Genomic DNA, 26,691 nt, shown 5'->3' with positions numbered 1-26,691 from the left:
TATGAGGCAGAATCCTTTTAGTGTGTGTTTGAATTTTCAGATTAAATACATGGTCAGTGTTTCATCTCACTTTAAAAACACTCAGCTGCAATAATCATCAAACTGTTTCTACATGATTCTGTTTTTCTTTGGCTAAAAATCAAAAGAAATTACACGTCAAGGTAATGGTGATAAAAAGTGAAAGAAAAAGTTCCATCTTTATTCATGTCATAAATGTAGTGATTAGTAGTACAGTGGTACAACATGTGCCTCACCTACTATATTAATATATTATGTGAATTATATTCTTGATTTGAAAAGAATTGTTATTTAAGTCTTATAAACAACTGACAGATCTTGAACCTAAACAAATCAAAAATAACCAAGAGAAAATGGCGTAAAACCACAAACACAAAGAGTTTCTCGACCAAACAGCTAGTAGATGCCCCATTGTTTATGCATTCACAGGACATTAATCACAAAGAACTCTACAAACAACAGCCTCTAGAGTTTAGTCATAATGGTGCCAAAAACCAAACACACCCAGAGAGCAGAGGTTCTGCAGATCGAAATGCTTTGTTGATGAGAATGGCCAGACTGTATGGAGCTAAAAGAAAGACTAAGGTAACTCAGATAACCACTCTTTACAACAGTGGTAAGCAGAAACATATCTCAGGATGAACAACTCATCAAACCTTGAGGAGGATGAGCTAAAGCAGTAAGAAGACCATGTCAGGTGGTAGTGTTATAGTATGGGGAATGTTTTCTTGACTCACTTTGGGCCCCTTATACCAATCAATCATGGTTTGACTGCCACAAATACTAGTACAGATACACTGAGGAGTTAAATGGCTCAATCTTAATCCTGAAAGCAGGGTAGACCGGCTCAGTGAATGTGGTGTGGAAAGTGTGGATGTGGGACAATCTGCCAGAGGAGACGGCATAGAAAGACAGAATGCCAGCAGTCCAGTCCAGGTACACCCCAACTCTGTTGGAGTGGGGTCGTTTGATGGATGATTTTCTGTTACTGCACAGAACAGAATAACCATTCTTAGAGCAGCCCAGACTCCAGGACTGATCGTTCCTCCCAAGGCAACAGTCGTCACCTTCTCCTCTACGTTTGATTCCTTTGTAGGTCACGGCTATATAAACCTGTCCTTCCCACTCCACCTCCCAGTAACAACGACCGGTCAAACCTTCTCTGCACAGCAGCTGTTTCCAGTAGTCAAATCTATCTGGATCATCAGGATATGGCTGCTTCTCCCCCACTGTCACCTTTCTGTTGTGGTCCGACAGTATGAGTCTTCTGTTTGCTGTGTTTGGGTCCAGAGTGAGTTCACAGGCATCTGATGAAGACAAAACATAACATCTGACAAATATGTTTTTAATACTTATCTATTTAAAATTTACTTTTAATAGACACTTTGTTCTGAAACTGGTTAGAAAAGTATTTATTACATTAAAAGCTGTAAATTAACAAAACCATATCTCAGTAGAATAAACTGGTCTTTAGTATAAAATACATTCACAGTTTGGACTGAGGGCCAAACCAATCATTTGTATTCTAGTAGTCAAGTCTAGTTGTCCAGGGCAGGAGGAGGACAGTTACTTTGCTATCCTGACTTCAGTAGGGATCACCATACATGTTGTACAAGAAAAATTTACATAAATGTTATGCTATGAACGACAAGACATACCCAGGTTCCCCATTGTGCAAGTTATGATCACTGCAGTATTATTAACAGTCATGGAGAGGCCTTAGTGCCTTCATCCCTTCCCTTCAAAAACCACAAGCTCATTCTTGTCCAAGAAGACCTGACCTAAACATTTTGTTCATCAAAAAATAATTCTGTACTATTTCATTCATCATTAAAAAAAAAAAAAAAAACACTTACACTTCCAAAGAGCAGATTTCATTGACTGCGATCCACCATGGTCCATCCTGGTGAAAAACAATGTAGGATCAGCACTCAACGACTTTAATATCATAGTTGTTGTTCTTGATGTTGTTGTTGTTGTTTTTTAAGTATATTAATTGACTAGCTTATTTTGATTACCCTGACTCAAACTCAACCTACACCTATATGACTTATCTGTCCATACCTGAGTGTCTCCAGTCTCCAGTTTGGATCCTCCAGTCCAGCAGAGAGAATTTTCACTCCAGAGTCTCCTGGATGATTGTGGGTCAGGTCCAGTTCTTTCAGATGAGAGGGGTTGGAGCTCAGAGCTGATGCCAGAGAAGCACAGCCTTTCTTTGTGATTAGACAGCCTGACAGCCTACACACACACACACACACACACACACACATTTATGTTATTTTACTTTTTTCTGCTTTTTTGTTGGAGCTGATTTTACAAATTTGATCATTAACATTTTGTCTTAGAGTACCTTGACTAAACAAGCCAATGATAATTAATGAAATATTTTATTAACAGACATGATCCTGACATGACATCAATGTAAATGGTCATCTGTTGAACAAACTGAAGAATCCTGACCTGAGAGATTCCAGTGTACAGTGTGGACTCTTCAGTCCATCACAGAGCAGCTCCACTCCTGAATCCTGCAGGTTGTTGTTACTCAGGTCCAGTTCTCTCAGGCTGGAGGACTGGGAGCTGAGAACTGAGGCCAGAGCTTTACAACTTCTCTTTGAGAGGTTACAGCAACTCAGCCTGAGGAGACATTAGCAACAGAAACAAGACTGTGAAACTCATTTCAATTTTTATATAATAATCTGTGTAGTACCTTTGAACCTACAGAGCTTTGTTGGAGGCTTTGACCACTGGCAGGAGCCTCAGAAGAGCCTCATCTGAAGCAGAGTATTTCTTCAGGTCAAACACGTCTAGATCTTTTTCTTGTGACAGTAAGATGAAGACCAGAGCTGACCATTGAGCAGGAGACAGTTTATCTGTGGAGAGACTTCCTGAACTCAGGAACTGTTGGATCTCCTCCACTAGAGTGCAATCATTCAGTTCATTCAGACAGTGGAACAGGTTGATGCTTCTCTCTGGAGGCAGATCCTCACTGATCTTCTGCTTGATGTACTGGATTGTTTCCTGGTTGCTCTGTAAGCTGCTTCCTTTCTGTGTCAGCAGGCCTTGTAGGAGAGTCTGATTGGTCTGCAGTGAAAGACCCAGGAGGAAGCGGAGGAACAGGTCCAGATGTCCATTTGGACTCTGTAAGGCCTTGTCCACAGCACTCTGGTAGAACTGTGTTGGATCAGATTTGTCTCTAAACAGTTTAGACCACCAGGGAGGTTGGTTGTTCCTCTGACAGCAGATTGACTCCAGAGTTGATGAAGGTCAGATGGACATGAAGAGCAGCCAGAAACTCCTGAACACTCAGATGGACGAAGCAGAACACCTTGTCCTGGTACAGTCCTCTCTCCTCTTTAAAGATCTGTGTGAACACTCCTGAGTACACTGAGGCTGCTCTGATATCGATGCTACACTCTGTCAGGTCTGATTCATAGAAGATCAGGTTTCCTTTCTGCAGCTGATCAAAAGCCAGTTTTCCCAGATGACTTAATCATCTTCCTGGTCTCTGGACTCCAGTGTGGATCTGTCCCAGATCCTCCATCATACTTGACTGTTCTTCAGTTTGGACTGAACCACCAGGAAGTAGACGTACATCTGAGTCAGGGTCTTGGGCAGCTCTCCTCCCTCTCTGGTTTTCAACACATCCTCCAGAACTGTAGCAGTGATCCAGCAGAAGACTGGGATGTGGCACATGATGTGGAGGCTTCGTGAGGTCTTGATGTGGGAGATGATCCTGCTGGCCTGATCCTCATCTCTGAACCTCTTCCTGAAGTACTCCTCCTTCTGTGGGTCAGTGAACCCTCTGACCTCTGTCACCATGTCAACACACTCAGGAGGGATCTGATTGGCTGCTGCAGGTCGTGTGGTTATCCAGAGGCGAGCAGAGGGAAGCAGTTTCCTCCTGATGAGGTTTGTCAGCAGCACGTCCACTGAGGTGGACTCTGTAACATCAGTCAGGATCTCAGTGTTGTGGAAGTCCAGAGGAAGTCGATACTCATCCAGACCAGTCAAAGATGAACACAACCTGGAACTCTTCAAACCTGCAGATTCCTGCTTCTTTGGTTTCAGTAAAGAAGTGATGAACAAGTTCCACCAAGCTGAACTTTTTCTCTTTCAGCACATTCAGCTCTCTGAAAGAAAATGGAAACAAGAACTGTATGTCCCAGTTTACTTTGTCTTCAGCCCAGTCCAGAGTCAACTTCTGTGTTAAGATTGTTTTCCCAATGCCAGCCACTCCCTTTGTCATCACTGTTCTGATTGGTTCATCTCTTCCAGGTGAGGCTTTAAAGATGTCTTCTTGTCTGATGGTTGTTTCTGGTCTGTCTGGTTTCCTGGATGCTGTTTCAATCTGTCTGACCTCATGTTCATCATTGACCTCTCCGGTCCCTCCCTCTGTGATGTAGAGCTCTGTGTAGATCTGATTCAGAAGGGTTGGGTTTCCTGCTTTAGCGATCCCCTCAAAAACACACTGAAACTTCTCCTTCAGGTTAGATTTGAGTTTACGGTGACACTTCCGCAGCAACTGTTTCTACAAGGAAAAATGACAAACATTCTATGAGATTACATTAAATTGGACAGGTCTACCTATGTCTTGACTTTGAAGCTATAATAATAAATTCTGACTAAAACCAACTGACAGATACAAACCCAGCTATATTACTCATTGTGGTTAGCATGTCACACACAGCACAGAGCAAAATTAGCAACTATCTAGAACTGATGACACAAATTCTATAGACTTAGTCTTTTTAGGTGTCACCACATACTGTTCTGCAGAGTGTCAGCCAGCTCCTCCTGCTTCATTCTCCTCAGGAATTGCAGTGTGATCTTCAGAAAAGCTTCATTGCTGCTCCTTCTCTGCTCTTCCTCTTCACCATCGACCACCTCTTCATCCTCACCTTGGCTTCCTAAGTTATTTGGGATATCTGGACTCAGAAGCTTCTGGAACTTCTTAAGCTGATTCCTCATAAAGGCAACAATGTTCTCCTCAAGAAGCTGGAACAAAATAATGTTCAGACACAGTTCACACAACACAGAATTAACTCAATCTCTCAATGACTAAAATCCCACATGTAATTCCTTCTATATACTCTTCTCTTCCTGTCTTATCGAGACTCATTTCCCTTTCAGTCTATTTACTTGATACAACACAAGTATGGACTGCGTATTCACAAGACCAACCCAATAAACTTCTCACAAAAGGTTTTCTTGAGTCCATTGTTTCACTGTAACCTTTGTACAACCAATGTTCTCCAAGCAAAAACAAGGTACAACACAAGATGAGACCTCTGGCAATCTCAGTGGCCTTGACAGACATTTTAAGAGAGGTTGGTCTAGGATATATCTGATATGTAGAATCTACATGTGTTAAATATACAAGAGTTGTTGGAGGGCAGCTTAAAAGACACTGGGCTAACAGCCTCTTGAGGTCAGCCAATATTAGAAAAATCAGATGACTTAAACACAGATGAATTACATGTTGTTCACCTTAAGAAAACATATTTTCTAAAACGTTGGAGTATTTCTTTCATTTGCAGTTGGTATTTTAAGGTGTGATGGTACAGCTACACACCAGAAATATGGAGTCCAGGTCTGTTTGACAACCAGTGGAAACCTCTGATGTTTCCTGGTGAACTCTGTGGAGAAAACGTGATCCATTAGTAACAATGGATGGACTGTTTTTATATGTAACTTAACACTGAACAATGCACAATAAGTGGATCCTCAGTGTTCTGTCCTGCTGTCTTCTACAACAGAAGAACAGTTCTATAATGATGTTACTCTTCCAAAATAATCTGTCCTGCAAAGTTTAAGGAATAGTTCAGTAGTTGGGAAACCTGCTTTCTTTCCAGGAGTGAGACGTGGAGATTGATAGTAATCTCATATCAGAACAGGATGAAGAAGTATTCTCTCATTCCTCATCAGGAAACTTATAAAGGGCCAACAGTACAGAGTTGCGGCTGCAGTGGTCAGCTCAGCATGTGGAGCTCAATGACTGTGATTGACATTGGTTCAATTGTATTGTTTTCATGATTTATACCATTTTTCTACTTGTGCACCATAACCTGATCGAATGTCTTGGATGTCTTCCAGCCAGTTCACAAATACACTGCTGTCAATAGGTTTTAGGACAATGGGCAGTGTTTGTTTTGGCTTTGTGCTCCAGAAACAAAGTTACCAGGTGCATCACATTTAAGAAAGATTGTGACAAACCAGTACAGCAGATGGATAATGAGGCTGTGATTATAAAACACTGGCCAGACAGATTTACTTAAACTATTCACTATAATTATTCCCCTTTGCAGAGAATTAGTGCTGAAAACAGTTCTGTTGACTTACTCTGATGATGAATCTTGCTGTTTGAAAACAAGAGGCAAATTCATGGACCGGTCACTCTTCATGGACAAACAGCTTGGTGAAGGAGACGCTGCTCTCTCCTGCACAGGCCTGACAGAAAAGGAGGAATTGGCAATAGACAGAAAGGAAAATGTCAGTGAACATAAATGCTTTAAAATGCTTTTCAAAATGAGGATTAACTTCATCTCTCTGAGCCTTGAAGGGGACTTTTTCTCAAATCATGTAGCGATGACAGCAGAAACATACCTTAGTGTTTCTATACCTTCAGTACAAAGTCTTGACCTCTGAACATCCAAACATCCCTGGTCTGAGGACCAGAACCTCCGCTCATCAACTCTCCAGTACAAAGGGGCCTTAGATTGTAATACCTTCTCTGTTCTGGATTCTGGATGAGCGGAGGCCCAGCTGGGGCAGACTAGATAAAACAGGTGGTCCATCCAGGCATCAATCCATTTACTGTCTGAGATCTGTGTGGGTTCTCTCCAGGTACTACGGCTTCCTCCCACAGTCCAAAGAGGTTAACCCTGCTTCTCACCCAATGTCAGCTGGGATAGGCTCCAGACACCCCCCCCCCCAATGGATAAGCGGTGTAGATACTGGATGGATGGATGTTTTATATATTTATTATTCCTTTGAGAGATTTGTGACAGTTTGTTGATTACTGATAATGATCTGCTGTTGAGTTCATTCATCCAGCCCTTTTGGCCAGAGAGAAATGTCAGTGCTAATGCGAAACTAGATATTCTCTGGTTGGACTTTACTCTGAATAAATGTATGACAATCTTTGCTAGTTTTGAAATAAACAAAGAGGGCAAATTGACATGGTGACATGGGACCTGGGTCACTCTTCATGGACAAACAGCTTGGTGAAGGAGACGCTGCTCTCTCCTGCACAGGCCTGACAGAAAAGGAGAATTGGCAATAGACAGAAAGGAAAATGTCAGTGAACATAAATGCTTAAAATGCTTTTCAAAATGAGGATTAACTCCATCTCTCTGAGCCTTGAAGGGGACTTTTTCTCAAATCAGGTAGCGATGACAGCAGAAACATACCTTAGTGTTTCTATACCTTCAGTGCAAAGTCTTGACCTTTGAACATCCAAACATCCCTGGTCTGAGGACCAGAACCTCCGCTCATCAACTCTCATTCTAATACCTTCTCTCTTCTGAGATCTGTGCCTGTGTGGGTTCTCTCCAGGTACTACGGCTTCCTCCCACAGTCCAAAGAGGTTAACCCTGCTTCTCACCCAATGTCAGCTGGGATAGGCTCCAGACACACACCCCCCCCTCCCAATGGATAAGCGGTGTAGATACTGGATGGATGGATGTTTTATATAACATCCTGTAGTTATTCCCCTTTGCAGAGAATTTGTGCTACGAACAGTTCTGTTGACTTACTCTGATAATGAACGTTGCCGTTTGAAAACAAGAGGCAAATTCATGGACCGGTCACTCTTCATGGACAAACAGCTTGGTGAAGGAGACTCTGCTCTCTCCTGCCCAGGCCTGACAGAGAAAGAAAATGTCAGTGACAATAAATGCTTAATATGCTTCTCAAAAATTAGGACTAATTCCATCTCTCTGAGCCTTGAAGGGGACTTTTCTCAACTCAAGTGGAGCCCAGCATAAAATAGTGTTCTCCCACTGCAAACATACCAAACCATGGCTCAGTTTGATCCAGATCTCTTTGGGGCAGATCACATTTAGAGACAAAAGTTACCAGGTGCATAACATTTAAGATAGACTGTGACAAACCAGTACAGCAGATGGACAATGAGGTGACGATGAAGTGTTGACTTACTCTGATGATGAATCTTGCTGTTTGAAAACAAGAGGCAAATTCATGGACCGGTCACTCTTCATGGACAAACAGCTTGGTGAAGGAGACGCTGCTCTCTCCTGCACAGGCCTGACAGAAAAGGAGAAAAACTTCGGTCTTTCCACCTTCCACCTGGATAAATACATATCATGTGTCCAACTCACGTGTGGACTGTTCTGATAAAACTAAAAGATGACACAAAAAGCAAGATTCTTTTGAAAGTCCCCTCCTTCCTGAAAAACTGGGCTTCCACACAGACTTCTCTGGATCGTGAACAGTTCAGATCCTCCTCTTACCTCTGAGGTTTGGTCTGCCCGTCATGTTCCTCCTCCTTCCCTCCACATTTCTCCTCAGTCTGACTCATGGTAGAATTTATACCTTTACACAAACAAACCAGACACACGGTGTTAACAAACCAATGTGTGTATGCGTGGCAGCTGGACTGACCACCACGCACAGTTTGGGATTCAGTGTCACATCTTAAGGATAATTAGAGCATATAGGATGCACCTGGCTTTAAAGGGGTCTGAATACTTACATAAAACATGTTTTCACCTTGTCATTATGGGCTACTGAGAGTAGACTGGTGGACAGAAATAACAGTTTTATTCATTTAAAATTAAAGTGTGAAAAAAGGGGATTTAACACTGCAAGACTTTTAACTATACAACCGTCCTCTGCAATACAACACCTTTATCACGTTTAGGCCTTCTTATACCTCATTGTAGATAGAGTTGCACTGTCTTTTATCTTTTTAATATATTTTGTATGTTTGCACTGAGAAAGGAGAAGCTCTTCGGTCTCATTGTACTTTTATTATAATGACAATAAAGGGCATTCACTCACTCATTCAACTACCACCCATTACTGTCAGTCAGAGTCATCACATGACTTTCTTCCTGCTCAACCAAAACGGGGATTTCCTCTCCCAGCTTGCATACCACACTAAAGCTGAACATTTGACATAATGGATTACTGTGCTAATCTGTCAGTTCACTTAGTGCAGTGTCTCTTTAATATCTAGAATTACTTTATGTATCTCTGGTCTAAATGTAACAGCTTATCTCCAAAGGAAGGACAAATGTGTATTTGTGACAAATTATCCCAACTATTATTTGAAGGTAAAATGTCCCCAAGTTAATAAAGACTACACGGATGTCGAGTGCGATATTAACAGTGTGTTCGAGTATGAAACACCAGGAGATGTTTAAGAAGCCTACATTACCTTTTTCTGCATCTTTCCTTCCGAACAACGCGCAGGATGAAAACGAAAGCGACTGACCAAAGGAGGCGCAGGTTGAAAGTGCGTCACAAACCTCCGCCTTTAATACAAGAAACAGGAACACGATTAACTCATCACACTCGTTAGCCAAGCAACACAATAAAGCTAAAAACAACCCAGAATGCTACATTACCGAGGAGACCGAGATTATACTGGTGCTTTTTTTAAACCAACTTTATTTATAAGACAGGGGAAATCAGCAGTTCAAGAGAATCACACCTTCTTTATACTTTAACCATCAATTACTGCAAATAAAATAACCTAACACGAACGGACTATAAATGAATAAAAGTAAAGGTGAGGAGTAAATTGATAAATATACAGAAGAGACATTTAAGACATTAAAGCATCTGATGGCTTCTCTCCCCCACAAATAAACAGCTGTTCAGCAAGAAGGAAAGAATAATAACTATTGTTAGTAAAAAGAAAGTGAAGTATCTGAATTGGCATGAAACGGAAATGTTCAGATAAAGTAAAAGTACCTCAGATTTGTACTTAAGTAGATGTTGGCCTCCTTAGTACTAAGATAATGGTACACTGACACATTCACCTCTATCTGTATATTGACATTTTTTAGACAGTGGCTCAAAATAACAGCTGAAAATCATTTCAAAATGAAAAAAGGTAAAACCATTCAGCACCTTCAGCAGGGACTGTTCCTGTCATCCTCAGCTTCTGACTCTTCACTGTCACTTCTCTCTCCTCCTCGTCAGTATCATGGACGTACAGTAACTGTGAGAAGAGGCTTTATAAAGCAGAGCTGTGAGAAAGTTTTCTTGGTTTTTATCAAACTTTATTTTGTCATTTTTCCTCGTGAACACACAGCATCCTCAACAAGTCTGACGATCACACCATCGTTTTAAAGTTTACTTCACTCCTGCTGCTAAAGAAACACAAACTAACTTTGAAACTTGAAATGAAATGAAATGAAATAACCGGAGGACACAGTGTTCTGACAAACACCAACAAAATGAATCTTCATTTACTGAAAACACAAGTTGTAAAAAATTGCACCTGTGAAAGCAGTGAGATGAAGTTAGTTTCACTTTTCCTTTTTGAACTGACATGATCCTGAGACAGACCAGGTACATTCCTTCCACCTGTCCAACATGACAATGACAACAGTCACTATCTGGTCCAGGTGACTCGTTTGTGTCATTCTGAAAGTTAAGGTAGTGTTTAAATCAGTGATACTGTGTGTAACAGGTAGATCCTGATCTGTGTGTCCTGAAACAAGACGACTCTAACTGAACTCATCCTGTCAGACTGTTGGACTAAAGGTAATTACATTTTTCATTAACAAGTGAAGTGATTTCCTGTAAAATACTTCCATGTCTGTCTTTGAAAATGGGACAGTCAGGTTGACAGGATGCTTGTATAAAGCCATGATATACAGTACAGAGACTTGTTTATGATGTAAACCCATGAACCAGGCAGGACCAACCTGACCAGTTAATGCTATAAATCATCCAGTTTGTGTCGTGGTTAAGTTGTTAAAGTGGCACCATGTAACCTAGTGTCATTGTTTGGGTACAGATGTTTGTCTTTTTTATTACAAATTAAGATACAAATATGCCAATTTGATTGATTGATTTTATTTTATTTACCTTTGCTTCTCTGAGATAATCTAGTCCAGATTTTTGGTTTTCTTCAATAAACAGCCACACAGAGCTGTTAGTGCTGCTGTTTGATTACAGTAATCACTTCATATATATATTTAATTATGTCATTAATTGTATGTTTGACCACTTAATTTGAATAAATGTACGACAGTTCAAAAGCTTTACTGACACATACAGATCATGTTCTTTAAAAGGCAGTTTGTACCCTTCATAAAGTAACCGTCTATAAAACAGGGTCATAATGATTTGACAAACAAACAAAATGAATATTCATTCATTGAAAATGCAAGTTGTAAGCACAGTTGTGACTATGAAAGCAGCAAGATGAAGTGAGTTTCACTTTCCCTTCTCAGACAGAAAACTGATATCATCCTAAGACAGACCAGGTACATTCCTTCCACCTGTTCATCAACCAATCACGTCCAGGTCCAGGTGACTCCCTCATGTCATTTTGAAAGTCGAGATAGCACTGAGACTAGCGATACATAGATAAGCTGACTGTCTTCCTCCATCCTTTCCTAACCACTTTTTCTTGACCTTCATGGAAGGAAATGATGAAAGGAAATGATGCAGACATTTTTTCAAAAACACCCTAAAATTACTCAGTGCATCAGCAACTGGATCCATTAGATCCAATGAAAAAGTCTCAGAAAGCAGAATCAGTAAATTATTGGGTGTCTGCTGCTCCAGGATGTTGCTGTGTGTCGGTGTGATGCTCCTGGTGGTGGCCTCAGATCTGGGCCTCTGTTTGGATGAAGACGACCTCGACACCCAGTGGGAACAGTGGAAGACCACCTATGGAAAAGAATATGATGTATGTATGCACATATGGTATGTGGGTGGTGTAGAAAGGCCATGTTTAAACCAAAAATTATACAATACACAAAATACACAAAAATTTCACCTGTACGCGTTTGTCCAAATTTATTTTTAAATTTGGAATGAGCTTGTTACTCCCCCTTGTGGTCGATGGCGGGAAAACACCCCTACAACTGAAGTTCTAATGAATGTGTTCTGTCCTCTGGTCACAGTGGACAATAATGATCTAACTGTGGCTAGAAGCATTACAGTGACACTCTTATTAGACGAGAATGGGACAACCTTTTGGCTGAGACAGGCATTTGCATGTTAGCACACTAAAATCCGATGTCTTTTCACCTAGAAATCTGAACCTGAATTTTAATGTGTCCACACTGTAGGTGTGCGTGATGTTTCTCCTTGTCCTCAATGAGAATTAAGTGCGCTGGTTGTTCTGTTTTTAAGTGTATAAGAAATGTGTGGTCTACCCTCTCATGCCAATAGAATAAATAGGTGTTGAAATACCTTAGGATTATGAAGAGGTTTACCGCAATAACAACTGGAAGAAGAACATGCGAATGATTGAAGTCCACAACCAGGAGGCAGAGCAGGGCAAACACTCCTACAAACTGGGGATGAACCAACTAGGAGACCTGGTGAGTCTGGACTCTGAGACAGGCCTTCATGTTAAGGTCAAAATAATTTTGTATTACATCATAATTTTAAGAGGTAAGTAGATTCTTTTGTGAAATGTTCCTACCAGCAAATTACTATTCAATCTGGGAAGGAAATCGCAGCCTCTTTACTGTGGTTGGAAACACTTAGCAAATACAGTGGAGTCAATTCTTTTAGCACAATTTGCAGTGGACAATTATAACAGCTGTTGGCAAAATCAACAGAAACTCTGCCATCTTTGTGACAGAACCATCATTTTACACAACTCTTATTGAAATGACCTGAACATTAGTTAAATGCAGAAGGTGTGGTGATATTTCCATGATGAGCCACTTTTACAAGTATGAGTTGCTTGTGGAATATAAGTTTTATTTATAATTGTTTTATTTTGTAAGTTTCAGCCACATGTATTTGTTACAACAGGATTTCAGCCCTACCAAGACAGACATCTACAACCAGGGGACAATGCAGGTCTGCCCCAAGGATGACTACAGAACTGTGGTGAGTGGACACTGAACCAGAACTTCATACTCGAGGCTTGATTTAGTTTTGTGGTGCTTGCAGCTCTGATGGAATTGCTCATCTTACTTGGGTGCAGTGTAAATCGCCAAAAACTGAATCTGATTTCACATAATTCTGAATCTTTGTCTCACTTGTCTCTGTACTGGAAAGGTTTACGATAGGATTTGCTCATTGCTGCTGCCCAGATCTGTTGACTACCGTGAGGAAGGCATGGTGACTCCAGTCAAGAACCAGGTCAGAGTGCAGAGGACAATGATAATCTGAGGCCTCACATGTACCCACTGTCTTTACCAAACTACTGTGCTCCACACTGTGCAGGGACACTGTGACTCCTGTTGGGCCTTCAGTGCTGTGGGGGCCCTCGAGGGACAACTGGCCAAGAAAACAGGCAAACTGCTGGAGCTCAGTCCTCAGAACCTGGTGGACTGTGACCCAGAGAGTGATGGCTGTGTCGGAGGACACATGACTGACGCCTTTTACTATGTGCTGACAAATGGAATAAACTCTGAGAGGGACTACCCGTACATGGAAGAGGTAATGTGTTGGTAGGAAGTGATCTGAAACTCTGTCAGTGCTCATACTTCCAGCATCAGCATGAAACCAGTAAATCATTACAGATCCACCCACACCAACATGTCAGACCTCTGTTGTCTCTGCAGAAGCAGCCCTGCCGCTACAATGCATCAGCCATTGCAGCTCAGTGCAAAGACTTTAAGGAGATTCCTGAGGGGGATGAATGTATACTGGCTGCAACTCTGTATAAAGTGGGTCCTCTGTCTGTGGCTATCAACACCAACCACGTGAAGTTCATGCTATACAAGAGTGGTCAGTGATTTTGAGCTTTGAGCTGTGATTTTTTTGTTGAGGGATACTGATGTGTGTCCTCATGTTTAGAAATGCTGGCTCATCATCTAGCTGTGCTACCTACTGCTTAAAAAGACTTAACCTCAACGTTGGCTCTAAATCCTGTCGGGGCCTTTTTTCATTTCACTCCCACTTCCTCTCATTGGTGTAGGTATTTACTACAACCCAGAATGTGACAAAGACAACATCAGTCATGCTGTGCTGTTAGTGGGCTATGGAGAAACTGCAGAGGGGGAGAAGTACTGGATTGTCAAGAACAGGTTGAGACACATCACCTGTATGACTGATGTCAGGTTGATAATATGGCTGCCAAGGCGAGACGAGGTTCTGCAGAGTAATGACTTAAAATGTCTATCCTGTGGTCAACACTTTCTCTCTGTTCTCTCAGCTTTGGGACATCTTGGGGTGAGGACGGATACATGCGGATTGCACGTAACCGTGACAACCACTGTGGTATTGCCAGTCAAGCCAGCTACCCAATCATGTGAAAGAACTACTGAAGGACACAGACTGAGCTGATGAAGGGATCAAACACTCAAGTCTCAGAAATACTCCTTTAGATAGATAATTTGTTAATCAGCTACATATTTCAAGCTCTTTGTATTAATTAACATGTTTTACTTTTTAAAAGATTTAATTCAAATACCCTGTTGAGCCCCTCATAGACACATCCAGGTTTAAACACCTTCCTTTAAAATAACAAAGTGCTCAGGATTTACCTTGACACTGTTTTATAGAAAAACCTAAATTTCTATCACCTTCCTTTTGTGTTTTTGTGTGTTGACAACCTGAAACCCTCAACAAATGAAGCAAAAACTATCTGCACCCTACCAGTGGTAAGTGAGAGTGACCTTTGACCTTTGACCATCTGATTCTAACCAGTTCATCCTTGCCTCCGAGTGAATGTTTGTACCAAATTTGAAGAACTTCCCTCCAGGTGTTCCTGAGATGTTGTGTAAACCTGTCGCCGGCGTGGAGGCAGAAAAAACATTAAAGGAAGCCATTTTGTTTGTGGTGGCCATGTTTATTCATTTCATGTTCACACTTTGGGCTAACATGGTTAATGTTGAGGTAAAAGTCTATAAATGTAATAGTGATAGTGATGCAGTCTCACACGCCCTCTAGTGGTTGTTGCTGGTACAGCCTAAGGTTACAATATTCCTGCTAGTTACAATATGCAATGTTCATATTAAACTGGAATGTGAGAGTTAATACAACAGAAATAAAAAGGTAGAGTGTAAAAATACATGTAGAAATTACACAGGGTTAATATAAGAAGGTTTTAAAAGGCTTGTGTGTCATTTCTGTTCAGTCTTCTCTTCTTCATACGCTCATGGTGACCTGGATGAACTAAAGACAGAGAGACACATGCAGTGTTAGTGTATGGCTCTCTGAACAGTATTTAGTCCAGAGTAACTGTAACAGAGGAACTTACATCGTCATACTGAAATGTGGCGCTGCCATTTTGGGTCGTGTCTCTCCTTCGGAAATGGTCTGAAAAAAAAAACACAACATGTTGAACAAGTCAATGTCACAAACATGGAGGTAAAGGACAAGCGGAGCTACAGGTGACAGGTGAACTGTGTTAGTTGAGTCCTTTTCCTTTTGTTCAGAGGTCAGGCGTTCGTCGGCCCACTCACCCGTCAGGGCGCGGAGTCTTATACAACAGCTCATGAAATCATCGAAGGTGATCCTGCTGTTTGTGCTGTAGCGCTTCATGATGCAGTTCATGGCCTGAGGGCTCAGGCGGTAACCTGCACGCAAACATTGAAGTAAACTGAGAAACCTGCTGAATGTTTAGACATTTTCAGAGAATCAGAAAATGTGTTTTATTCTCTTCAGACCTCTGCAGTTTGTGTTTGCTTCATTTCTTATCTTTTTATTTGAATAAAATCTGTTTTCTATCAGATTTAAGGGAGCTACAGGGAAACATATTCAGGTTGCTGTGTTTATTTGCTCGTACCCATGGAGGTGATGGCCTGCTGCATCTCATGGCCCTCCACCGTTCCACTGTGGTCCCGGTCGTAGGACGCAAAGGTATTCTTCCATCCGTTCAGGGCCTGCCACAGGTCCCTGAACTCAGCAAAGCCCATGGAGCCGGACATGTCCCTCTGAGACAGCACCACCAGTCAAGGACCCAACACAGACCTCTGTGGTCCCTGCTCCCTTTACACAACACTTCACTCAAACATGATCGCTCTAGTTTCAAGACGCTTCATTTCCACTGTGGTGTCCAGTTTCTGTTTCAACATGACAACGTCCCCACAGACATTTGATGTGGAAGAACCTGACTGGTCTGCACAGACCTCTGACCTCAGACCTGATCAGACCTGCAGCAGATTCAACATCTGATCAACAGACTGAAACCAGAAGAGCGGAGGCAGCAGATTAATACTCATGTTCGGTGCTGATTTAAAAATGGAAGGAGAGAAAACTTAAAGAAAGAAATGATGTGATGCTGTAGCTCTGCAGCAGGTCTGTGTCCTGTCGCTGGTGAGAAAATGTTTCTGTGGTCTGTGTACCTGACTCGACCAAGTATTTTAAATACACAGCAGCAGGACCTTAACCTCAACTCATGCACCTGGCGTTGCAGTCATGACGTTCATGAAGCGCTCGGTCTGATGGGTGAAGGATACATCCAACATGTTGATCATCAGTCTGCAGGTATCCAGGCTGAAGTCTGCAGAGGGAAAACACAGATAAATGTTGGAGTTCCAGCACAGATACAGACAGAATCAGTGTCTCTGTGGCAGCCTGAAGCTAAACTGGCTAAACTCCACAAACCACAACACAGCTCTTTCCCCACGTTTCCTGTCAATCTCAACTGTCAGCTACAAACTCAAAGCAGAGTAAGGAAGGATTTTCAGCTCAGCATGTTTTGAAGCAGCAGAAAATATTCAAGCAAAAGAAAGCACAGCTAAACAGTGTATGTTACCCATGATCCTCGGCTTCTAGGTGGAAAGAAGTGCTGTCTTTGTAACAAACACCAGACTCTGTTTCTAACTCTTGATGTTTCCATCAGTTTCCTGGCTGGATATCAGAGATGAACTCTGGTTTTTAATGACTGAAAATGTCGATTTTTAATAAAAGCAGTCTGGTGTTCTTACGCTGATATGAGCCAGAGATGCCGGACTGTGTGAGGCAGCGCTGCAGCTCGTCTGCCGAGATCTGTCCGTCCTGTCAGGAGGAGAGACGGACACAGTGTCAGAGTCAGGCGAGGTTCAGAGGCTGCAGCGCTGACTGGTACTGCTGTTCACAGATTCAGAGCACTGTGTACCATCAGGCTCTGTGGTACAGAGTTAGTGAGGTAGAGTGAGTTACCTGTCCTGCTACAGCTGAGAAATATCCATACAGAGGATCCTGCACACAGAAAAGAAGAGAGAGATTTACTGTGGTGCTAACACATGTCAAAGCAAAACAAGAAGTTAACAAATCAGAAAGTGGAACCAGGGATTTTTTTAAACTTCAGACTGAGGTTTTCAGAGAGAATTTAGATGATTAAGCAGAATCTACAAAGCAAAAACCCACCGGGCTGGTCGTTCAACATCTGGTGGGAGTTAAAGGAATTTCCATAACACAGCCAGTGACAAAAGGGACATTATTAACATTATTGAACAGTAGTCCGTCCTGTTCCACTCAGAAAAACCTGCCAGAGGACCTGATGAAGTCTCAGTTTAAATGAGGAGAAAAGCTTCAGGAAGCTTCATAACGAACTAGAGGCAAACGCAGAGCGGGAACATGTGCTGGGTCTGTGGTTTTCAGCTTCTGAATCATTTACCTCTCCTCAGATAAACCTCAGAAATGTCACATTAGCACAAAACTCCTGTTCAATCATTCGTTATCAATACCAGCTGACTGCATGCTCTGCATAGTCCACCAGCGCTGACTCAGTCTGTCTGTGTGTGTGTGATTATTGGGCCTCATAAAGAAGAAACCCCACCCTTAAAATAACACACACCCACACACACAGTATGGATTGCTTTCATGCTAGAAATTACACAAGACATCTGATCAGTTTATAAAAGACGGTCACAGAAAACTAAGTTTTTTCTGCTGTAAACCGTCGAGGAAACTAACACCTGCCTGATTTAGTGTAAAACTGTGTGTGACTGCAGTTAAAGAAAACTTCATAACCACAGTAAAAAAGTATTTCAACAAAATGTAACAGCATGTGTTCAACTGTAAGACGCCCTCATGCACAACCAGAGACGTTATCAAACTGTTAATACTTAACTACTTTATATACAGTTAGATATAATCAAAGGGTTCCCATCCTTTGGCTTGGGCCCCTCCAAAGGGTCACCAGATAAATCTGAGGGGTCTCTCTGGACATCAGTTTATTTCTATTAAACCATCTGTGGGAGTTAGAAACCAAAAATCACTGTTCAGCCTTTAATAATGAGTAATAATAATGTGTATAAGCTCATCAGGTGTTTTGTTATATATATATTTGCTGAAAGTAACAGCTAAATAAATGTAATGAGTAAAAACAACATATTTATGAGGCAGAAAATGAAAGTCCTCAGCTCAAAGGTCACTGTAAAAACTGTAAAAACTGTAAAAACTTATAAACAGATGAGTTTTAGATCGGAACCTTTAAAGTGATCATACACCAGCAGCCGGGTGCATGTTTAGGAACTAAAGGACATCAGGTTTCAATTATTTCCGCCACTTCCGCACTGTGTGGGCAGGACGCCTGTCCCGGGACAAGGGTCGGTGGACATGTTCAGCTCTATCCCGGTGTCTTATCGGGTTTTCACGGTGTCTTACCTGTCCGGGGACTCCACCGGGGACTCCACCGGGACCAGCACCGTATCCTGGATAGGCCATTCCTCACAGATCGACCCTTAAACTCAGATATGAGGGTGTGTCCGCGGATGAACACAAACCGAGACGCGATGAGAGGTGAGATCCTAAAGAGCTGAGACTCCTCCTGAAGCACCGAGGAGGGACGACAGGGTTTCTAATAAACAGCCCGCACAGACAGGAAACAGCCAGTAAACAGCAAACCTTCAGGACGGTGGTAAATATCCAGTGAGTGCACCACATGACCTCTGATCGACCAATCAGATCAAAGCTCAGGCTACAAAATAAAAGCTTTTCATCAATGAGAACAATGTAACTACTGATATAAACAGGGTGGACAAAATAAAAGAAATCAACACCTACATATTTCAGTTTTACACATCCATTCCCACATAACTATATTTATTCATCACTGAGACGGTTACTGTGAACTTGTAAATATACTGTCTCTGCTGCTGTAACTCAAGAATTTCCCTCACAGGATCAATAAAGTACATTTATCTTTTCTTTTCTTGTCTACATTTATCTAAATATATCACATATAACCACAGTCAATCTGTGCAAAGCTGTAAAATATGTTTTCAAAAGAAATGTAAATAAAGATTTAACAAGCCAAACTGGAGTCACTGCCTTGTAGTTGTTTGTCTCTGCTCTGTAAACTGCTTTCATGCTACAAATCATCTGGTTTATAAAACATTCCTCCTCTGACGAATGGACAGGTGTGATGGGAAGTGTTCTCTATATAAAACACAGGTATGATCCTTTAATGGACGGTGTTACATCAGGAGCTGAGGCAAGCAGCTTGCACATACAGTCACTCCTGCTGTATCCAGAGAAAACCCATCTGACGCTCCATGTTCAGTTTCAGAGAGGAGGAGGAGGAGGAGGAGGAGGAGGAGGAGAGACTCCATCTCACCACCCTGACCACGCTCAGAAGGTCGAGCTCGGGCTGCGATGTACAGACTGAATCCTGACTGCTGGGCTCGGTCGCCCAGACCTCACCTGTGTCGCCTTCCTCAGCCCTCGGGGAACCCTGCTTCAGGCATGCTGAGACACCAGGAGGAAGAGGAGGAGGAGGAGGAAGGAGAGGGAGGAGAGGGAGGAGAGCATCCTGCTGTTTGCTGCTACACCACAGGTAGGTTTGAGATAAGATAAACTCCTGATACCCCACGAGTAAAACTGAACTTGTGGAGAATGAATGAGTGAATGAATTTAAATGTTTAATTTGGACCTTTTCAGACTGTTTGCTGTTTGTACGTGCCTCTGTGTGATTTGTTTGTGTTTTATTTGCGTTGGATTTCTCAGGTTTCTCATGCAAAAACAGATCTTTGACCTCAGTGAATTTACCTGAGTAAATAAAGGATCCTCTGAGTCTGCAGCTTTAATCTGTCTTTAAATGCATGTTTTTGTTTGGACTCCCTGCTGCTGTATGTGTGCATGCATGTTGGGTATATGTGTGCCAGTATATGCAGATGACTGGTGACTACAGTCCCCTGTCCAAACCCAGCAGGTTTAATCAGCAGGTTCAGGAAACAGACGGATCGGACATATGATTCAGCCGTGACGTGGAGCTCCAAGCCAGCGTCCTGCATTCACCAGCAATGCAGCGATGGACTGTTCATGTGTGTGCACTGAAAGTGCTTTTTAAAATCAGAATAAAGCTGATTAAATGGATGATTTATTTTTTATGGTTATGAGAGAAAAAGTCTACGGGGAGTTATAATCCAGGAGGATTTAAAGAGCAGGTATTCGTAGTTTTTACAGCCAAAGAAAAACAAATCAGGTTAAAATACTGTTTCACTTCCTTTATGAAAACCAAGACGTTTGGCTTTTTACCTGTTAATTTGCAGGAATAAAATGAAATCTGGATGCTAAGATTAAAAGATTAGAACCTGCAGTAGAAGACGAGCCAAACACTGGAAAGAGAAGGAAATGAATATCTTCTGTGAATTTTTTAGAAATAAATCAATCTGCTTCTCACCAGGTGACGTCATCCTTGAGGCAGCCGATGCTCGGTGGTCCGTCTCTGAACACAGCCTCCACTCAGGGATCCCCAGCAGCTCTGGCCTGGCTGGACGAGGTCCTGGTGCTCCCCCCTCAGAGCAGCCGATAACAGTGATTGATTGTGATCAGGGAGGCTTATCCCGGCAGGTCATTGGTGGTCGCTGGATGGAGACCCGAGGATGTGTGTGTGTTTATGGGCAGAGGGAACCAGAGGGTTTGGGTCCCTGCTGGCCTGGATCTCCATACGTTTACTACGGATGTGAGTGTTTCCCTGACGTTTCCTGTCTCTTATCTTTGGACTTTGTGAAGATTTCCTGTTTTTTTTCCACTGGTTTAAATAAAATACTGCAGCTCATCCATATCCACAAATACACAATCCACTCACAGACCAAATAACACAAGAACAACACAATATTCTTGTGTTTGCTTCATGCAGTGAGGAGGAACCTGGTGGTCGGAGTGGAGGTGGTGGAGGAGGTTGCTGTTGAAGACACTCTAGAAGTAATGTAAGCACTGTGTGAATTAATATACCAGTTATACTGATTGTTCCTCTAATGCAATGTGTATTTCTAACTCGATGATGCTGATGATGTCTCTTGTCTCCTCAGAACAGAGGACATATACACAGATGATCTGCTGGACCCTGAGCAGCTGCAAGACAACCATCTGTACCCCACATGAACCCTGCGTGACTCTGTGAACACTCTCAACAAAGATATTATTCACATACTTGTCCGATTTGTGTATTTTATATGTTTAACCTATGATTGTTACTATGTGTGTCTTTGATATGCTGTCTTTTGTAAATTAAAAAAAACCAACATTCTAAATGTGATTAATAAGATTCACAAAAGAAAAACAAAAATAAAAAATCATTTGATTAATTGTTTTAATGCTAAATTATAAGATTTAAGATGACAACTACAACTACCAGCATGCATCGCTTCTGTTCTACCGCCAACGGCGGGCGTACGTCATCGCCTCGCGCGGAATATGGCAGCAGTGAGTGCAGTGAAAATAAACGCTGATGAATTCTTGTCAAAAATCTTCGTTGTTTTGGGTTTAAAACCGTAAAATGTCGGACTCGTTGGAAACCAAGACTCTCCAGGATCGACTGGACCGTCTGCAGGAGCTGACAGAGTTTACAGAAAACTGTAAGAAACAGCTAAACGACATTTTTGAATCGCTGGGATGGTCGCCGGACTACAAACAGGTAACGGTTAGCTAGCTTTAGCTTAACGTTTAGTCTTCAGTCAACATAGAAATTCACATTTTGTTAATAGTTTTGGTTTTGCCGAAGCTTAATAGCGTAATTATAAATATTATGAAAGTAATGTGAAGGAAAGCGCTGTTTTTCAGTCGTTTGAACACCGCGGTTTAACGTTAAAAGTATTTTAACTGTTATAACGGTTAACTCTGGTTTTCTGACAGTGTTAGCGTTAATGCTAACACCTAAACTATAATACTGTCCACATTATTTTACTTTGGAAATTTCCCCGCATGCATTTTATTCTGACTATATCTGTATATATATACTCATTGACCACTTTATTAGGACCCCCTTTGCTCTAAAAACACCCTCAGTTCTTCATGGATTAAAGATGTAAGACCTTTATTTGTTTCGTGTAACATGCAGCGTAGTACATGAACAGTGAAATGTTTTTCCCAACTGTGCTAACTTTCTTTAAAAGCTGAATAGTAACATATATGCATACAGTTATATACTACAGACTAAAAGATACACAGAGGTAACAAAACTGTGCAACCAGAATAAAACACACAAACCATAACCAACAAAAACACTGTATCTAAACATATGCAAGCAATTTTAAAAAACTGTCAGCCGGAGTGATATTCCTGGGACCGTTTATATAAATAGAGAGACTCCTGACCAGACACAGCCTGGTGCAGATGTCTCAAAGGACAGATAGTGGTGTTGATTCCACAAAATTCGTCTGAGTTTCTCATCCATACATATTACGCACATTGAAGGATTTATGCGTGTAACCCAGCTGTAAATTAAAAACTGTTCTCAGCTGTTGTTCAACTGATGTTTTGTGGTGTTTTTTCAGGAAGCAGTGGAGCAGTGTCCCTACGACCCCGACCACATAGTCCCAGTGAGGAGCATGGAGAAACACAAAGCCTCCTGCCGCCTCAGAAAGATGGGCTACTCAGCGGAGGAGCAGGTAGAGCAGTGAGAATGATAACAAAACAACAAGAAGACAACAAACTCTGACAGCCTCTCTCTGTCATGTGATAGCTGACTGTTAACACCATGAACTCCAGTGTTAATATGTTGCTGCTGTTAATGCACAGTATCATTAAACGAGCAGTAAAGTTTTATCTGTTTTGTAGGCGGAGATGAATGACCCCTCTGTGTGTTATGAGAACACCAGCGTCAGAAGTTTTATAATGGGTGAGAAAAATCTGCAAGATGTACATGTAGAATTTGTGATGGGGGAAGAAGAGGTGGGAAATCAAGAGAAAATATAAAAATCTAGAAGTTAAATGTCACTTTTTATCAGAGCTACTGTATCTGAGATTGGTTGTAATGTCATTTCTTTCATGCAGATAAATCCACTCAGCACCAGGTGATCCTGCAGGCGAGATCTGCTGCACCACTGATGAGGATGGAGGGAGTCTTCTGGCAAGGTATCAGCTCATTTATTACAGTTGACTCACTTCAAAACAGTTTCCTCTGATCAGCTGTTGTACCATCCAGATCACAGATGCAACAGCTTTTCATTAGAAGCAAAGGCAATTCACGAACATCAAGTATTTGACTGCCAGATGCAATGAAAGACCAGTAGGTGTCACTAGAGGGTTGAGTGCTAAACTCATTAAGAATGTCTCAGTTTTGGTGTGAACCCGCTCAACCTCCATCCTCCTCCTTTTCTCCCAAAATTAAATTTCATTAAATGAGAAGATTGTGTAACAGTTCAGGTACCTTTAACCCGGGTTAGTCATCTTTATTTAATCTCATACTTCTGCTGACGTGTGTGTGTAATGTGTGTGTTATGTGTTCTGTTTGCAGCCTCAGGGGTGAGTATTAGAGAGACGATGGGCTCTAGAAAGTTCTGCTGCTCTGGTTCAGGCTTGCCTGATTACGTGCAGTATCCTTTAATGTCATATCCTTTCAAACCACAGGGCTGGGGGATTCTCACGTTCACACACACACACACACTCTCACACACACTTTTCCCTTTACGTGTTGGGAAAAGTCCAGTCCATACATTCTGACTTGTTAGTTCACATTAATGTAAACTTGATTTTTGTGGCATGTCTTCAAGTGGTTTCACTGAGTGTACAAAAATGAATGTCACTTCCTTTTTACATGAACTCCACCATTAATATGATTCCAGTTAAAAGCCATTATTACTGTGTTAGTGATTTCCCTATTTAGTTTCATATTAATCATAAAGGAAGCAATATGTAAAAAAATCTGATGAGTTCAGTATCTGTAGCAGCTAAAAAGAAACAAAGCAAGGCTGTTAAATCAAAAACAAACCAGTCAAGTTTTAGAGCGCTGGGGAACTTGTTGAGCATCTTTTATCAGATTCTCTAGTGATCTGTGAAATAGACCTGGAGTCAAGCATAGAAATAAAACTGAAAAATCAGAATGATCAGAGATCAGATCAGAATGTCAGTCTGATTCCAAAAGTATTTTTCCCTCCCTTCACTGACTCACTCTTACTGGTAAAAACTGATCATTGAATCATGTTTGTCGCACATAAACTACACAGTTCTGTCAGTTACACTGTGTGAATGTAACTATGTAGTGATATCTTTTATGTTCTGCCTTTTTTCCTCTGTATGCTGAGTCCAGTTTTGCTTATGTTGAATTCAGATGGTAATATCACCCCTTTTATAACCTTGTTGCTTCCACTTGGAGCTCATGAGGGACTTGAGATGACAATAACTGTTGGATCTTGTATCATCCAGATGTGTAATTAGTGAAATGACTGAATGCTTTTGAATAAACAGTGTGTCAGACGATCATTCCTCAGTGTGTAAAGCCTCTCTGGTTCTCCATCAGGTCAGTACTCTGGCCAGCCTGTCGACGTGCCTCAGAACCATAAGCGAACTTTGTGTGACCTCACTGTCGCCGACCGCTTGGCTCTGTACGATCATGTGGTCGGCGTCCTCGGACAGCAGAGGGACGCTGCGTCGACCAGCAACGAAGATCTCTACGTAGATTTAGTGTCCAAACTTCAGAAGGGTAAGACTTGTTGTGAAGACCTCCCTCACTGTAGTTAGGAAGATCGTTAGTTACTCTGCATTTTTAACCATCAAATAAATTCAGTCAAGCTTGTGAAATGTCAGATTATCTGTATGTGAAAAGTAGATTATTTGGATTATAGAGGAAATTTTTAACCCAATTTTAAATTTGTAAAGTTTTCTCCCCTCGGTGCAGTCTTCTGGTAAAATGAACCTGTGTGTTTTTTGTTTTTTGTATCGTGTAGATGACAAACAGAACGAACCAAAGACTCATCTGGAGCTGATGGCAGAGATGAGGGACTACAAGAGGCGGCGTCAGTCCTATCGAGCCAAGAACGTTCACATCACCAAGAAGTCCTACACCGAGGTACGAGCGCCACAGGACAACGTTTGACTGGAACTTCTGTCAAACGTCCTGACTCATAACACCCTTCCTGTTTAAATAAAGTTTAACAGAAACTAACTGATTACTTGGCATCACCGTGGTCGCCCTGCAGGTGATCAGAGAGGTGATCAACGTCCACTCAGACGAGCTCGCCAGACAGTGGAGAGAGGAAGAGAACGAGGAGGAGTCGACACGATCTGAACACTCCTCCCACAGGTACAAATAAACACTGTGACCTCTGACCTCCTGATGATCACTTTTCTGTTTCCGATTAAGGAAATTAAAATGTTTTATAAAGTGAACAAAATCAGAATGATATTGATATTTTCTGTCAGGCGTCGGTTGGATGAAAGGAGATCAGCGTCCTCAGAGTCTCACCACTCCCACAGCAGAGGCCATCGCAGCCGAGAGCGAAGCCAAGACAGAGAGAGCAAGAAGAAGAGAAAGAAGAGGGAGAGGTGAGACAGGACAAACACAAAGTCTTTGTCACAAATCACTGGTCAGAGGTGTATTCACTGAAAATGTCCTGTAGATGTCAGGGTAGTAACTTTGGTTGTTTGGGTCTTTGCAGGGATTCCCGATCCCCCAGCGACCACCACCATGACCGAAAGAAGAAGAAAAAGAAGAGGAAAGAGGAGAAGGAGAAGTGATTGTCCTGGATCTGCAACAATATAAATCAGATCAGATGAGGTCAAGGGTCATCAGTACCTCAGCAGGTTAAAACAAATCAACTGTCACAGCATTTTAAGGTTTTAAACTTAGGGGATCAGGAAAAGATAGAAATGGGAATAAAGTTTTGGGAACAAACAGTGTGAACATTTTGAGCTTTTTGTGCTTCACAGTGTTTTACAGTGAAACTACATGTCTGCCAGCCTCAAACAGACTCCACCCGCCTCTGTCTGATTGGCTCAGAGTGATGTACAAACTACAGACTACTTGGAATGTGGGACAGGAGTGTCACTGCTGGCACACTTTTACCACTGGGGTCAAAGGTCACTGTGTTTGGAGCCTAATTTTGATGTGTGTCTGCAAATGTTTCCACAGGATTCCTGCAGTCTTTAGGAAACAATGGAAGATCCTTTCTAATGTCTGTATTTGTCTTTAGAGAAATAACACAGAACTGTATATTCTTTCATTCTGTAACAATTCCCATTCACAGAAGAGATAGTCCTGCAGTCTGTAAATCCAAAGCTACAAGATCTGAGTTCTATTTTGACAATCAACCTGATTCTTTTACATTAAATTTCATTAGTTTCATGTGTTGTATTTCATCATCAGGTCAAATGATTAACAAAACAATTCTATAACATGGTGTTTCCAAA

General features: G+C 41.7%; 3 protein-coding genes and 1 pseudogene across 5 annotated transcripts; 2 read left to right on the top strand and 2 right to left on the bottom strand.

Moving 5' to 3' along the window:
* Window positions 1-162: 162 nt before the first annotated feature.
* LOC108884662 (NACHT, LRR and PYD domains-containing protein 3-like) lies at window positions 163-9,624 on the bottom strand (annotated as a pseudogene).
* A 951-nt stretch (window positions 9,625-10,575) lies between these two features.
* LOC108884675 (procathepsin L) lies at window positions 10,576-14,964 on the top strand. 2 transcript variants are annotated; one of them, XM_051076361.1, is made up of 10 exons: window positions 10,576-10,755; window positions 11,451-11,529; window positions 11,788-11,911; window positions 12,426-12,551; window positions 12,994-13,071; window positions 13,243-13,326; window positions 13,411-13,626; window positions 13,752-13,917; window positions 14,108-14,216; window positions 14,345-14,964. In XM_051076361.1, the coding sequence occupies exons 3-10, from the start codon at window positions 11,789-11,791 to the stop codon at window positions 14,442-14,444; spliced, it is 1,002 nt and encodes a 333-aa protein (XP_050932318.1). In that variant the 5' UTR covers window positions 10,576-10,755; window positions 11,451-11,529; window position 11,788; the 3' UTR covers window positions 14,445-14,964. The 2 variants fall into 2 exon arrangements, with proteins under 2 accessions (XP_050932318.1, XP_018534225.2); XM_018678709.2 differs by lacking the exon at window positions 11,451-11,529 and having other exon boundaries at window positions 10,577-10,755.
* On the bottom strand, window positions 14,960-19,004 carry sri (sorcin). The gene is made up of 8 exons (XM_018678718.2): window positions 18,727-19,004; window positions 17,278-17,316; window positions 17,064-17,133; window positions 16,593-16,636; window positions 15,920-16,067; window positions 15,597-15,710; window positions 15,392-15,450; window positions 14,960-15,306 (listed from the first exon to the last, which is right to left on the bottom strand). Exons 1-8 carry the CDS (start codon window positions 18,784-18,786, stop codon window positions 15,280-15,282), a joined length of 561 nt encoding a protein of 186 aa, XP_018534234.1. The 5' UTR covers window positions 18,787-19,004; the 3' UTR covers window positions 14,960-15,279.
* Window positions 19,005-19,632: 628 nt separating this feature from the next.
* On the top strand, window positions 19,633-26,626 carry snrnp48 (small nuclear ribonucleoprotein 48 (U11/U12)). 2 transcript variants are annotated; one of them, XM_018678704.2, is made up of 12 exons: window positions 19,633-19,897; window positions 20,747-21,025; window positions 21,203-21,272; window positions 21,380-21,979; window positions 22,839-22,952; window positions 23,122-23,182; window positions 23,338-23,418; window positions 24,803-24,985; window positions 25,230-25,351; window positions 25,482-25,585; window positions 25,705-25,827; window positions 25,941-26,626. In XM_018678704.2, exons 4-12 carry the CDS (start codon window positions 21,842-21,844, stop codon window positions 26,017-26,019), a joined length of 1,005 nt encoding a protein of 334 aa, XP_018534220.1. In that variant the 5' UTR covers window positions 19,633-19,897; window positions 20,747-21,025; window positions 21,203-21,272; window positions 21,380-21,841; the 3' UTR covers window positions 26,020-26,626. The 2 variants fall into 2 exon arrangements, with proteins under 2 accessions (XP_018534220.1, XP_018534219.1); XM_018678703.2 differs by having other exon boundaries at window positions 21,375-21,979.
* Window positions 26,627-26,691: the final 65 nt, after the last annotated feature.

This window comes from Lates calcarifer, linkage group LG15, assembly GCF_001640805.2.
Source record: "Lates calcarifer isolate ASB-BC8 linkage group LG15, TLL_Latcal_v3, whole genome shotgun sequence".
Taxonomy (NCBI): domain Eukaryota; kingdom Metazoa; phylum Chordata; class Actinopteri; family Centropomidae; genus Lates; species Lates calcarifer.
Note: the sequence above shows the minus strand (reverse complement) of the source record. Positions and strands in the feature narration are given on the sequence as shown.

What these genes read in the sequence shown, in the direction of transcription:
- LOC108884675 (XM_051076361.1), top strand. Translation starts at nt 11,789, where the DNA reads ATGTTGCTGTGTGTCGGTGTGATGCTCCTGGTGGTGGCCTCAGATCTG. An exon ending in TGACTCCAGTCAAGAACCAG is followed by an intron (nt 13,327 to 13,410) that starts GTCAGAGTGCAG and finishes CACACTGTGCAG; the next exon opens with GGACACTGTGACTCCTGTTG. An exon ending in GTTCATGCTATACAAGAGTG is followed by an intron (nt 13,918 to 14,107) that starts GTCAGTGATTTT and finishes TCATTGGTGTAG; the next exon opens with GTATTTACTACAACCCAGAA.
- sri (XM_018678718.2), bottom strand. Translation starts at nt 18,786, where the DNA reads ATGGCCTATCCAGGATACGGTGCTGGTCCCGGTGGAGTCCCCGGTGGA. An exon ending in CATCTCTGGCTCATATCAGC is followed by an intron (nt 16,637 to 17,063) that starts GTAAGAACACCA and finishes TTCCCTCTGCAG; the next exon opens with ACTTCAGCCTGGATACCTGC. An exon ending in AAGACTCCGCGCCCTGACGG is followed by an intron (nt 15,451 to 15,596) that starts GTGAGTGGGCCG and finishes TTTTTTTTTCAG; the next exon opens with ACCATTTCCGAAGGAGAGAC.
- snrnp48 (XM_018678704.2), top strand. Translation starts at nt 21,842, where the DNA reads ATGTCGGACTCGTTGGAAACCAAGACTCTCCAGGATCGACTGGACCGT. An exon ending in GCTACTCAGCGGAGGAGCAG is followed by an intron (nt 22,953 to 23,121) that starts GTAGAGCAGTGA and finishes TCTGTTTTGTAG; the next exon opens with GCGGAGATGAATGACCCCTC. An exon ending in GGAGGGAGTCTTCTGGCAAG is followed by an intron (nt 23,419 to 24,802) that starts GTATCAGCTCAT and finishes GTTCTCCATCAG; the next exon opens with GTCAGTACTCTGGCCAGCCT.